Genomic DNA, 14,245 nt, shown 5'->3' on the forward strand with positions numbered 1-14,245 from the left:
TCAAAGTCAAACTATGGAGGATCCTAATTTATTGCGTCAAAGCAGAGATTATGAAGAAGATCTTAAGTAAATACAAGAAGAACATTTCTTGAACGTAAAGATTTATTTTATTAAATATAAACAAAATATTTCTTGTTTGCAAGGAAATGTTTTATTACGTACAAAAAAAAATTATTATGTGCAAAGACATTTTTTCTTACATATACAAAATATACTTCTTTCATTTAAAAAAAATTTACGTCGCATAACCAAAATTATTTCTTTATTTCTAATAAAAAGAATTAACCAAAAAATTTTTTCAAATTAAAAAAACTTTTCTTTGACCGTATAGCAATGCATAAATTTCTTTGATTGAAAGAAATTTTCTTTGAATCGAAGAAACTTTTCTCTGGGTGTACGCGAGATTGCGACCTTACGACTCATCTCGCGTACGTTCATTTCTGGAGCATTGTTCACCGTATCTAGGATCCTCTCTTCGTTGTTTACCGTACGAGCGCGACGTTCAGCAATGACATTGAGATGTCTATTAGGAATCAAACGGTCCGTTTCTTACGCGCAATACAGCAGTAATACTTATAATAATTAATGTAAAATAAATATTGTAAATTTTTTAAAAATAAATAATTAATATTAATAATAATTAATTAATATTTACTAATTTATAGAAATAAATAAATTAAAATTAATGAAAAATAATTTAATTTTTTAATAAAAATAAAAGTTTTACTTTGTTTTATTTAATTTTTATTATTAAGAAACATCGTATCGATTGCTCCGTATCGATTGCTCCGTATCGATTGCTCCGTATCAACGCGATAAGACATACTTTGTATCGCTCGTATTGATTTTCTGTCACACTAGTGCGTTGCGCTTCACACTAGTGCTTGACAGTTCTGCACTTGTGTCGTGCTTGACGGCTTCCGCGTGCGTATCGTAATTTCGTACAATTCGGTAAGTCATCAGTGATCAGTTTGTTAAGTGAAAAGTGTCAAAAAGTAACGCGATGGTAACCTTGCTACACACGTGCGCGAAAACGCGTCGCGTGTTAAAAGCAAGATACGCTGTGTGTGACCGTGTGAACTGACCGGTGAAATTTCCTGACCCTACCCTTTCTGTGGAGGACTAAGTGCAACAGTGCAACAGTGAACAGTGAACAGTGAACAGTGAATAATTACGAGAAACGCGTTAAATAAATTGTTATACAAGACACGCGCGCGGGGTTCTTCGATGTGTGACGTCCCTGAGCGCGCGAAAATTCACCGCATTTATTGATGATCTGTAACCGGTTATAACTCAAAAACTAAGACACCCTCGACATTTTGCAAGAGGAACTTTCGGCTCAGAATCACATCAGGAATCTACCCTGAAGAGGTTTGACGGTAGGTCTGGGACACCCTGTATATTTATAGCACAATTATACTGGGTGGGCCATTTTAATCCATCCACGCAAATAACTCCGTAAGTAAGCAAAATACAGAAAAATGGTTCAGACAAAAGTTGTTCAGGACAATGGGGGTCACCTATTTATGCTAGTGACTTTGACCTTGAAGTCAATTTTTAAGGTCATTTGAAGGTTAGAGTTAATTTTTTAAATGGAAACCCCTATTTTTGATTCCAAAATCTAATAACTGGTGTCAAAAGCTTTTCAAAACACTATAATAAAGTTATTTTTTATTAAGTACTTTTCGAGTTATGAAGCTTGTAAATTACAGTATTTTGACATAAAATACAAAATATCTTGTAAAATATTCAATTTTTGGGAATCTTACCTAAATACTTTTACGCACATAAAATAATGAGACGAATCAATTGGTATAAAAAAAACACATTGGTTTTAAAAAAAAGTATGCAGTTGCATGTTGCAAACTACATATTTTTTTTTTAAAGCAACTATGTGTTTTCTTTATACCAATTGATTCGTCTCATTATTTTATGCATAAAAGTATTAAGGTAAGATTCCCGAAAATTGAATGTTTTACAAGATATTTTGTATTTTATGTCAAAATACTGTAATTTACAAGCTTCATAACTCGAAAAGTACTTAATAAAAAATAACTTTATTATAGTGTTTTGAAAAGCTTTTGACACCAGTTATTAGATTTTGGAATCAGAAATAGGGGTTTCTATTCAAAAAAATAACTCTGACCTTTAAATGACCTTGAAAATTAATTTCAAGGTCAAAGTCGCTAGCATAAATAGGTGACCTCCATTGTCCTGAACAACTTTTGTCTGAACCATTTTTCTGTATTTGGCTTACTTACGGAGTTATTTGCGTGGATGGATTAAAATGGCCCACCCTGTATACATGTATATATGTATATATGTACATGCATATGGGGCATTCTTTCTCAACTTTACACCCATGCTGCCCATTTTCTATTTGATCCAAAAATTTTTGAAAAAATCTTAAAATTTACAGAAAAATGTAAGCTTTCCAATGGCGCGTGGCAAAATTATCAAATTTAATTGGATCATACTTAAAATTTCAGAAAACCGAAAAAAATAATAAAAACGGTAATTATTCAAGTGTAGCGATTATTCATTCGACGTTTTTCTCTTCCAATTAACACTTTCGAGTACTCTGTTTATCTGTGCACTGTCACATGAGTCTAAACTAAAATGGCAGATCCAATATGGCCGCCAAAAATTTAAAAAATTTAAGAAATTAACTGATTTTTATAAAACTTGGTATCAAGAAGTTTTTCGGATTACTGTATACGAGTCTAAAGTTATCTTTCGAAAATACAAAATGGCGGATTTAATATGGCCACCGGAAGCGGTGACATTCCAAATTAATGTGTTCTCAATAACCATCTTATTTCAGACTCCTCTCTCCAAATCAGTATTTCACGTCTCTCAAGAATCTCGCCCCTCTGCCATTTGTAGAGTGGGCTAGTCGCGCTTATCGCCGTTGCTCCTTAAGGAAAATATTGACTCTAACGTAATTCGTTCGTGCGGCGCGTCAATCCGCGCCTGGCGCCCAACTATAAGTATTGCAGTAATTAATAAATCAATTAAATAGAGCAACAAGGTTTGACACGCTTATCGGCGGGTGAACTTTTGCCCGACGGAAAAGTCGTCGCAAAGGACATCAGGCTATTTTGAATCACCCTGTATATGGGACATTTCATGTCAAACCGATCACCCTACCTACACAAAAATTGATTTGACCGATGTAGACGTATTAGGTCTCAAAATGTTCGTCTGATAAGAGGCTTTCAAAAGAAAAGTGGCGTTTTGAGAAATTCAATATGGCGGATCAAATATGGCGCCTACAAAGTTCACTCTTTATGGTTAATTTAGGAAAAAATATTGACAAAATTTTCAAAAGTGGGGGAATATATCCCCAATGCATATATTAGACTGTTTTTGGGTCCGCTGATTACAAACCTATCATCGGAAATTCGGTTATTTTCATTAGGTATTCTTCAACACTTTCTTGTTATCTTTCTTTGTAAACTCGCTCACCAACTATCCTGAAAAGGACTGTTGGAAAACGCGGATAGAAATTGGCACCGAAAGACTCGCTCACCAACTATCCTGAAAAGGACTATTGGAAAACGCGGATGGAAATTAGCACCGAAAGACTCGCTCACCAATTATCCTGAAAAGGACTATTGGAGAATAAGTCGTTGATGAGAATAGCCGTTGTAAATTTTTTTTTGCTTATCTTCATCTTTTACAATTATGTCTTCTCCTGCTAAAAAGTATCGTACAGATAGGTGTATAAATCTATTTAATATCTCAGGATACGTAGACAAAACTTTTAGGAAGATTCCCAAAAACATGAAAAAGGATTTTCCTGAATTACCGAATGCATCAGTAGTTTGTGAATCTTGCAGAAAATCTTATAAGGAACAATCAGATCTTACTTATAATGAGGAAGCAGATATAATTGGTAATGAAAACAATAATATGAGTTTAAGTTTTGATTCCGAACCAGACGATACTGACTCACCTTCTGCTGAGGATACAGTTGAAGTTACGCCAGTTGATCTTTTAGATATTTTCAATGGTCTTAGAGACAAATTCAATGCTCTGCCGAAAAACGATCCGTTACGTGTGAGTATTCTTACTGTTGCTCCTGAATCATGGAGCATTCGTAAACTCTCGAAAGTCTTTTGCACTTCGTACTGGATGGCTCGCAAAGCCAAACAGTTAAAAGTATCACATGGAGTTTTTGCTTCTCCAATAGCATCATCAAGAAAAACTTTACCTGTAGCAACTGTGGAGAAAGTACAGAAGTTTTATGAAAATGATATAAATAGCAAGATCATGCCTAATGTAAAAGATACGGTCAGAGTGTATGATATTGATGGAAAAAAAAGAAAGGAGCAAAAAAGATTATTGCTCAATGACATTAAGAACTTGCATGTTCTATTCAAGGAACAGTTTCCTGAACATTTGATCGGATTAACAAAATTTGTAGAACTGAGACCAAAATGGTGTGTGCTAGCAGGATCCGTCGGTACGCACATTGTGTGCGTATGCACGATTCACGAGAATTTCAAAGCAATGATTGATGCAGTTAATTTGGGAAAACTGTCAAACAATACCCTCAAAGATTATAAGGATTGTCTAAATTACGTTCTATGCAGAAATCCCAAATCACAGTGTTATTTGAATGAGTGTAAATCATGCCCAAAAATTACAAAGTTTTCAGATTATATCGAGGAACTTTTATATGCGCACAACATTCATCAAGTTATTTTCAGCACGTGGCAATCTACGGACAGATGCACTTTAATAAAAGAGTGTCTGTCTTCACAAGATTTTACTGATGCTTTATGCTCTAAACTGCGTCAATTAATACCTCACCACTTCATCTCTAAAGAGCAAACAAAATTTATTTCTGAAATGAAAAATAACATTTCAAACAATAAGGTTTTAGTCCAATTAGATTTCGCTGAGAACTATGCTTTTGTAGCTCAAAACGCTGCACAAGCATTTCATTTCAATAATGATCAAAGCACAATTTTTCCGGCTGTTCTTTATTATAAGTCTGGTCATGAAATAAAACATTTCAGTACGTTAACAATGTCCGACTGTACCACTCATGATGCTACTGCGGTGTATATAATGCAACAAAAACTAATTCCTGAAATCCGCAAAGTTTGTCCTGAATTGAAAAAGGTAAACTATGTTAGTGATGGTGCTAAACAACATTTTAAAAATCGTTTCCAAATGTGTAATTTAATGCACCACAAGAAAGATTTTGGCGTATATGCTGACTGGCATTTCTTTGCAACAGCTCACGGAAAGGGTAGTTGTAATGGAGTTGGAGCGATCGTAAAAAAAGAAGCTGCAAGAGCTAGTTTACAAGCTTCAGTCAATGAAGCTATCTTAAATGTTAAAGCTCTATTTTCATGGGCTACTAGTAAGCGAAACTTTGACATACAATTTTTCTTGTATACTAAAGATGATCATAAACGAGCCCACCAATTTCTCTCGAAAAGATTTAATAATTGTCCACGTATAACACAAATTCAAATGGGACATGCATTTATCCCACAATCGAATGAAACATTGACTGTCAAGCGATACTCCAACGCTTCGAAACCATTGAGTGAAGTGTGCTATGAACTCAATGCCACTCATTCATCACCACTGAAAATACCGCGAACAAGAAGTCAAAAGTTATAAAGCTGTAAAAATGATTATTAGCATCAGAACATCGATGGCGAATTTTTTGGACATGAATTAGATTTTTTACCTCAAAGGAGGAAAAGTTGAGGAACATGTGTGCCATTTTGAATCCGCCATTTTGAATTTTGAAAATTCAATGGCAAATTTGTAATCAGACTTCCTAAGAACCCCCAGACTATTTCCTTTAAGTGATGTAAGTGATCTGTAATCGTTCTTTGCCGCAAAGAAAGATAGTTGGGGTTCCTCGTCCGCCATATTAGTTCCGCTATTTTAAATTTCAAAACTCCAATGGCAAATTTGTTATCAGAGATCCCCAAAACCCCAGGACCCTAACCTTCAAGTGACCTGAAATCGTTATGGTACTGTTATATGGGTTTTATGTTTGCTATATTGGATCCGCCATTTTGAATTTCGTATTTCCGATGATAGATTCGTAATCAGCGGACCCAAAAACAGTCTAATATATACATTGGGGATATATTCCCCCACTTTTGAAAATTTTGTCAATGTTTTTTCCTAATTAACCATGAAGAGTGAACTTTGTAGGCGCCATATTTGATCCGCCATATTGAATTTCTCAAAACGCCACTTTTCTTTTGAAAGCCTCTTAACAGACGAACATTTTGAGACCTAATACGTCTACATCGGTCAAATCAATTTTTGTGTAGGTAGGGTGATCGGTTTGACATGAAATGTCCCATATATATAAAGTATATATGGATTTATTTATTTCTGTTAATTACTATACATACGTTCTTTACTTAGAGATTCTGAAAGAGAGAGAGAAGATTCTGAAAGTTGCGTTGCATCATCTCCACTGTCTTCAATGTTTTGTTGACAAGACATTTCTATATAAAATAGTTAAAGTACAATTTAAAAATTTATTATTATACTTTTTCTATTATTTATGGCTAATAATGTGAAATAAAATAGACAATAGATTCTCTTACTATACTCACGTTCATCCTCTGTATAATAAAATAAAATAATACTATTTTCCTCCATGAATACTGCTTTTCCAACGAAGCAATTATGGACGGAAACATCGTCAAATGCAGCAATTTCTTTATTGCAATGCTTACAAATGTACATTGCTATATTTAAAAATATTAAAACATATAATTAATAATTCTTATGTAGAATATACGGTATTTTAACATTTAATCAAATATGTGATCGCCTCAAAGAACTCTTGAGTAATATCCACCAAGATCCACCCAATTGTGTATGATTTGGTCGAAATAATTTGATCTACACAGTAAATGTGAATAATAAAGAAGTTAAAAAATACCGCCCGAAATGCAAGCGATCGAACAATTAGGTTAAATCATTGAGTATTGCGATTGTTATACAATACTACATGTATAAAATAAAAATTCTCTAGAATATCATACGAAAAATTGGCAGCCATGAACTAGACTCTGTGTTCGACTATGCTCTTCTGCTGTGTCGAATCGTGCCGTGGCGTGTCATTGTTGGAAAGCACCGTGTCTGACACCGTGTCGATGTGTGTCGCCTAAATGCCTTGATGGAAAGCTCCCATTATTGCAGGAAACAGCTTTCCACGCCTTATTGGCTAAATTCCTGCAGCTCATTAGCCCGACCGGAAAAACGGAATTCGCGCTGCACTCAACGATGCATTATGTCGAAACAACAGCGGGTCCACCGGAAGCGTGTAGGCCAAGGAGACTGGCACCGGAAAAACTCAAAGAGGCTAAACAACAATTCGATCTATTGCTGCAGGAAGGAGTAATCGCGCCGTTTAAGAGCGCATGGGCCTCGCCATTGCATATGGCACTTAAGAAGGGTGGCATGTGGCGACCATACGGCGATTACCGCAAGCTCAACAACCGAATGATGCCGGACAGGTACCCGATTCCGCATATTGAAGATTTTACACAAGCTCTTTACGGAAAATCGATTTTCTCCACGCTGGATTTGGTGAAAGCTTATAATCAGATTCCAGTAAATCCGGAAGACGTGCCTAAAACGGCGATCACTACACCGTTCGGTCTATTCGAATTTCTTAAAATGCCTTTCGGCTTAAGAAATGCAACTCAAACGTTCCAGAGGTTCATCAATGAGCTGACACGCGGGCTTGATTTCTGCTACGTCTACATTGATGACATCCTGGTAGCATCTCACGACGAGGATGAGCACAAAAAGCATTTAACATTACTGTTCCAGAGACTCAGCAAATATGGAATACAACTTAACCCAGCAATATGCGTGTTCGGAAAAAAGACCGTAGCATTTTTGGGGTATCAAGTCTCAGCAAAAGGAACGCAGCCTTTACCGGAGAAGGTTGAAGCAATATGGAAATTCCCGAAGCCTACCACCTTCAAGCAGCTTCGGCAGTTCCTTGGAACATTGAATTTTTACAGAAGATTTATTCCGGGAGCGGCCATGGACCAAGTTATTTTAAATGACGCGCTCAAAGGCAATCAAAAGGGAAAAACACCAATCGTATGGAGTGTAGAACGAGAAGCAGCATTCGAAACGTGCAGAGAGAGCCTCGCACGGGCAACGCTCTTGGCGCATCCAGATCCCGCAGCGGAACTTTCTTTGACGACTGACGCCTCAGACTTTGCAATAGGAGCGGTAATTCACCAGCACAGCAAACACGGACAGCAACCGGTGGCGTTCCTCAGCAAGAAGCTGACCGCAGCGCAACAGAAGTACAGCCCGTACGACCGAGAGCTCCTGGCAATTTACGCAGCAATCAAACATTTCCGGCACTGGTTGAAAGGAAGAGAGTTCACAATATACACGAACCACAAACCGCTCGTGTACGCATTCCGCAAAGATCCTTTACAGAGCTCACCGAGGCAGACACGGCACTTGGAATTAATCAATTCTAATCTAAGCCGAAACGACAAGATCTACAAGCTATTAGTCAACGGCAAGCCAATCAACTCAATAGACCGATTGAAACCGGCTTACACGATGAATGACCATGAGCAGTCAATGGAACCAGCCGCAGTCGAGCAACTAAAGCCCTCTGCAGCCAATAAGACGAGGAGCGGCAGAACGTCGAAACCAACCGTTCGTTTCCAGGCTTAAAAACTGCCAAGGGGGTCCTGTGGCGGCTCACCGCCACACCGCTGCACTGAAGCGGCATAGTACGCCGCGACGTCGCTACGCGCCGCAGGGCTTCTGCCGAGTTATGAGCCTGCCGATACACCACCAGGTTGCGCAGGCGGTGTAAGGCTTTCTCGCGATCGAGAATCGATCGAAGCCGTATAAAAGAGCTTCGTCGCAAGCTTTTCTTCACTCACTCGCTTCAAGGCGAGCTCTCTACAGGGCTCGAGTAGTAACTTTGCAGTAGCAGAGAGTAACCAGAGGCTAATTATCTCGCAGTTTTTCTCACAGTGCTTCGAAAGGCACATAAAAGAAAAACAGAGTCCCGGCTTCAGCCGCACATTTCAACCAAGCGCTGACTCACCAGTACCGCCGTCACCTCCACAGACTCTAGCGTGGAAATTAATTCCCCTAGAGTTCTGTGTCCGGTTGACTCGGCCACCAAGGGATACTCTCGTTGCTGGCGACATACGAATTCGGAGACCTCTCTCTCCTCGGTTCACAGAACATTCTGTTGCACCGAGAGCCGAGACGGTTGCATCTTCAGGCACACCGGAGACTCGATCCGTGGCTATCCAAACCTCACCGCCTAGGGCGTGCTCAGAGAGTAGCTGCCAGACGGAAGACCACTTTCCAAACGGAGTTTCTCCAACACCGGGAAAGGGGCTGCAACGAGCCGATTCTATTGAACCGTCCTTCTTAGGACCCGTTCAATATATCAAGACGCGGCCGGTAATTTCTTACCGCGCCCGTCAATTTTTATTTTAATTTCTCGGTCTTACACCTTCGCCGAGAAAGCGCCTCTAGCGCAATAAAGTATTCAAATACAATACAGCACACAACTTGTACATACTCACTTCTCTGACGAAGAAAATAAAATATATTTTCTAACACATTGGTTCTCTCAATCTCTAATCAGTTTGAACGCATCCTTAGGGCATTACGCCCATACAGTCAAAACATCTTTCTCAATTGATAATAAAGCTAAATCGGATGTTCTTTCTTGTGTCATGGTAATTCTTAAATAATTTTTAAGTCTTCTTAACACACTGAATGATTTTTCGGCACTCGCTATCCCAATAGGTAATGTTATGAACAATCTTAAAATTAGTTCAACATTAGGAAATATATCCACAAGTTTTTGTTCTACTAGATATTCAAGGTATCCCAATGCGCCCCTATCGAAATATGGTTTCTTTTGAGAACAATAAATATCTTTAAATTGCATTATTTCGTTAGGCAAACAGGACGAAATAAATTTGAATTTTTCACTTAGCTTTGCACAATTCTTTTCTAAATCTTGATTACTACAATTTCTGAGATTTACTGGATTCAAAAAACCGAAAAGTTCTGTGACTTCTTTAAGTTCTTCGATCCGATCTGTCATTTCTATAGCCATTGCATTAAGCGTTACATTTATGACATTAACTTTAAAATTTCTGTTAACATCCGTGATAGGATCATCTCTTGCGCATTCGTCATGAAAAAATTTTTTTTTCTCCTCCTCAGGACTCCTCTTCTTTTCAAAATGCATTTCTTTTTCATCCATCTTAGACTGGAGCCATTTCGATTGTGCGGTTTGAAGTAGATTGTCGAAGTAGGTGTCATTTTTCAATGAATACAATTTTTCTTTAGATTGTTTCATGAAGAACACTTGAAGAAGACTTGACTTGAAACAAGTCAATTTCTTTCTTTTGCAATAATTTAGAAGTGATATCGACAATTTGCAAAACGTCGTTCCAAAATATCAAAGTGACGAGAAATTTGAAGCTGAAACTGTTTAATAGCCCTGCAGCTGTAGTGACTTCCTCTTGGTCGTGTTTTAATTCAACAATTTGCTCCAAACAAATAATCACTGACTGGAAATTTTGAAGTAGTGCATGGGTAGCCTTTGTTCGTGCAGACCATTTAATATCCGATAAGCTTTTCAGAGTGAGAATTTTTTCTTTTTGCGGAAGTAGTTGGCCTTCATCCTCTTCGATTTCCGTGAATCCTCGATCATCCATGCAAGTCTCCTGCAGCATAGCCCATCGGCGTTGTGGTGAATCCGCGAAAAATCCATAACATTTTTGGACATTTCCAAAAAAGCATAAGGTTTGTATAGAGGCACATTTTTCTGCCGCATGATTTAGTACTAAATTTAATTGATGAGGTGGACAATGCACGTACGGTGCGAAAGCTTGTTGGCTTTCTTGGCTAATAGCTTTACGCAGCAGAATATGGACACCATTTTTTCCACCACTCATAACACTGGCTCCATCATATGCTTGTCCAACCATGTTATCAGTATTCAAATTATGGCATTTGAATGCATTCAACAGGAGTGAAACGTATCCTGGTGCATCATGATTTTTCAAATTTAGATATTCCAGAAATATCTTTTTTATAGACACAATGTTATTAGAATGGTCTAAATGAACGTAACGAATCATGAGAGCTACTTGATCTGTTTTCGAGATGTCTGTCCACAATTATGGTCCAGAAAACAATGTTTCTCACTTCATCTAACAGAGTGCATCGAACAATATCGGCAAGAAGTTTGACTTGTTCTTCCATTATAGAAGGACTTAAATATTTAATTCTGCCTTCAGACTCTAAATGATGCTGTAATTGTGGATAGTACTTAGATAAAAATTTAATAAATGTTAAATACACGCCACAATCAGAGCGATCCATGTCACTCGAATAACCTCTCAAAGGTAAAGTGAGTGAAGTTATTGTTCGTAAAAGGTCGAATTGTAATTTAAGAATCTCTCTTCATCTGGTTTGCTCTTTATCATACTGTTTTTTTTAAGGACACATCTGTGGCGGCTCACCGCCACACCGCTGCATTGACGCGGTATAATACGCCGCGGCGCCGCTACGCGTCGCAGGCCTTCTACCAGTTACAAGCTTGCGGACCCACCGCCAGGTTGCGCAGGCGGTGAAGAGCCTTCTCGCGATCAAGCTTCGATCGACGAGATATAAAAGAGCTGCTCCGCAGATCTTTACTCACTCCCTCGCTTCAAGGCGAGCTCTCTCCAGGGCCCTTGAACTGAGTCGTACTCTGCCTCGGCAGAATCTAACCAGAGACACATAGTCTCGCAGTTTTCCTCACGCTGCCTCGCAAGGCGCGTAAAAAGAAAACAGAGTCCCAGCATCGGCCGCACATTTCAACCAAGCGGCCCGCGGATACTCCACTTTCGCCGTCACCTCCTCAGTCTCTAGTTTGGAAATTAATTCCACTAGAGTTCTGCGTCCGGTTGACTCGACCACCAAGGGACACTCTTACACAAGGCGACATCCGAATTCGGAGACCTCTCTCTCCTCGGTACACGGAGCAATCCGCAATTCCGAGAGCCGAGACGGTTGCTACCACCAGCACATCAGAGACTCGTTCCGTAGCAGTACAGACTTCACCGCTCAGAGCCTGCTCAGAGAGCAGTTGTCAGACGGAAGACCACTTCCCGAACAGAGTTCCACCGACGCCGGGAAAGGGGCTGCAACGAGCTAACTCAATTGAACCGTCCTTTTTAGGACCCGTTCAACACACTAAGACGCGGCCGGTAATTTCTTACCGCGCCCGTCAATTTTTCTTTTGACTCTCGGCCTTACACTCTTGCCGAGAAAGCGCCTCTGGCGCAATCAATCAAATCAAACAAAACTTGTACATTTACTCTACTTCTCTGACGAGGAAAAATAAATTATATTTTTCTAAGAAATTGGTTTCATAATTTCAACCAAGTCGAACACAATCCATTAGGCAATACGCCTATAAACTGGTGACCCCGACGACTGGTTAAAGCAAATGAGCCAATCAGAGAAGGCCGGCGATATGTCAGGCGCCGACGCAGCACAAATCGGCAGAGTATCGGTGCGAGTATCACCTTTTTGGCTTAGGAACCAGAATTATGGTTCGCCCAATTAGAGAGCCAGTTCCTGCTGAGCGCCGTCACGTCGGATTCAACCAAATACGCATACGCAATCTCGCAAATCGAGACGAAATACATAAAGGAAATCAAAGACGTGATAACGAATCCTCCGACATGCGGGAAATACGAAGCCGTAAAAAGGGCACTCATCCAAAGGCTGAGCGACTCGCAGGAACACCGCATCCGCCAATTACTAGAGCGAGAGGAACTAGGCGACCGAAAGCCATCGCAGTTCCTGCGCCATCTAAGGACGCTCGCGGGCAACGCCGTGCCCGATCAACTCCTGCGCACGCTATGGCTGGGGCGTTTACCGGCCCAGATGCAGATTATTCTAGCGACGCGAGCTGACGATCTTCTCGAGGACGTGGCGGAACAGGTCGACCGCGTTTACGAAGTTACATGCCGAACAGTCGCAGTATTGGACAAGCCTAAGGAGACGAAATCGAAACCTACCGGCTCGCTCGAGGACCAGATACAGGCATTGGTGAAGCAAGTCGCGGCACTCAACACGCGATTGGGCCGGCAGGAGCACCGCCACAAACAGCAGCGCCACAGATCGCGCAGCCGCAGCCGGACTAAATCAAATTCGGAAGAAGACAGCGAGTTTTGCTTTTTCCATCGGCGATTCGGCAGCAAGGCTAGAAAGTGTACAGAGCCATGTACATACAAGGAGAAGAAGAAGGACAAAACGGAAAACTAGACGGTCCGGAATCAATGGCGGCAGACGGCCCGGACCCGAAACCTTGCCGCCTTGTAATAACCGAGCGACAAACGAAAGTTCGGTACCTCATCGACACGGGATCAGACATAAGTGTCTACCCGCGCTCGATGGTACGCGGACGGATGTCCGGAGCAACGCAAGCCCTGTTTGCAGCCAATGGAACTGTCATTCACACTTACGGGTGGATCGCGCTTCAGCTCAACATCGGATTGAGGCGCGCCTTCCAATGGAAATTCATCGTAGCTGACGTCACACAGCCAATCATCGGCTCCGATTTCCTCGGGCACTTCCATCTCCTGCCGGATGTAAGGAGAGGCAAACTTTTGGACGCTACGACGGGATTGGCCACAAACAGCCTGCAGAGCAGAACCGGACAAACATCAATTAAGACGTTACTGCAGGAAACAGCTTTTCACGCCTTATTGGCTGAATTTCCACAGCTCACTAGACCAATCGGAAAGACGGAATCCGCGCCGCACTCAACGATGCATTACATCGAGACAACACCGGGACCACCGGAAGCATGCAGGCCGAGGAGACTGGCGCCGGAGAAACTAAAAGAAGCGAAGCAGCAATTCGATCTTTTGCTGCAAGAAGGAGTAATCGCGCCGTCCAAGAGCGCATGGGCCTCACCATTGCATATGGCACCGAAGAAAGGTGGCACGTGGCGACCATGCGGCGATTACAGAAAGCTCAACAACCGAACGGTGCCGGACAGATACCCGATTCCGCATATCGAGGACTTTACACAGACTCTTCACGGGAAAACAATTTTCTCTACACTGGATCTGGTTAGAGCTTACAACCAGATTCCAGTAAACGCTGAAGACGTGCCAAAAACGGCAATCACCACACCGTTCGGTCTGTTCGAATTTCTCAAAATGCC

General features: G+C 40.5%; 2 protein-coding genes across 2 annotated transcripts; one reads left to right on the top strand and one right to left on the bottom strand.

Annotated features, from left to right (window-relative positions):
- Nucleotides 1–10,358: 10,358 nt before the first annotated feature.
- On the bottom strand, nucleotides 10,359–11,006 carry LOC136998718 (uncharacterized). Its single transcript, XM_067351815.1, has one exon. The coding sequence runs from the start codon at nucleotides 11,004–11,006 to the stop codon at nucleotides 10,359–10,361; it is 648 nt and encodes a 215-aa protein (XP_067207916.1).
- Nucleotides 11,007–11,369: 363 nt separating this feature from the next.
- On the top strand, nucleotides 11,370–13,338 carry LOC136998719 (uncharacterized). Its single transcript, XM_067351816.1, has 2 exons — nucleotides 11,370–11,426; nucleotides 12,607–13,338. The coding sequence occupies exons 1-2, from the start codon at nucleotides 11,370–11,372 to the stop codon at nucleotides 13,336–13,338; spliced, it is 789 nt and encodes a 262-aa protein (XP_067207917.1).
- Nucleotides 13,339–14,245: the final 907 nt, after the last annotated feature.

The sequence above is a fragment of the Linepithema humile genome, chromosome 3 (genome assembly GCF_040581485.1).
Source record: "Linepithema humile isolate Giens D197 chromosome 3, Lhum_UNIL_v1.0, whole genome shotgun sequence".
NCBI lineage: Eukaryota > Metazoa > Arthropoda > Insecta > Hymenoptera > Formicidae > Linepithema > Linepithema humile.

What these genes read in the sequence shown, in the direction of transcription:
- LOC136998718 (XM_067351815.1), bottom strand. Translation starts at nt 11,006, where the DNA reads ATGGTTGGACAAGCATATGATGGAGCCAGTGTTATGAGTGGTGGAAAA.
- LOC136998719 (XM_067351816.1), top strand. Translation starts at nt 11,370, where the DNA reads ATGTTAAATACACGCCACAATCAGAGCGATCCATGTCACTCGAATAAC. An exon ending in ACTCGAATAACCTCTCAAAG is followed by an intron (nt 11,427 to 12,606) that starts GTAAAGTGAGTG and finishes TTTTTGGCTTAG; the next exon opens with GAACCAGAATTATGGTTCGC.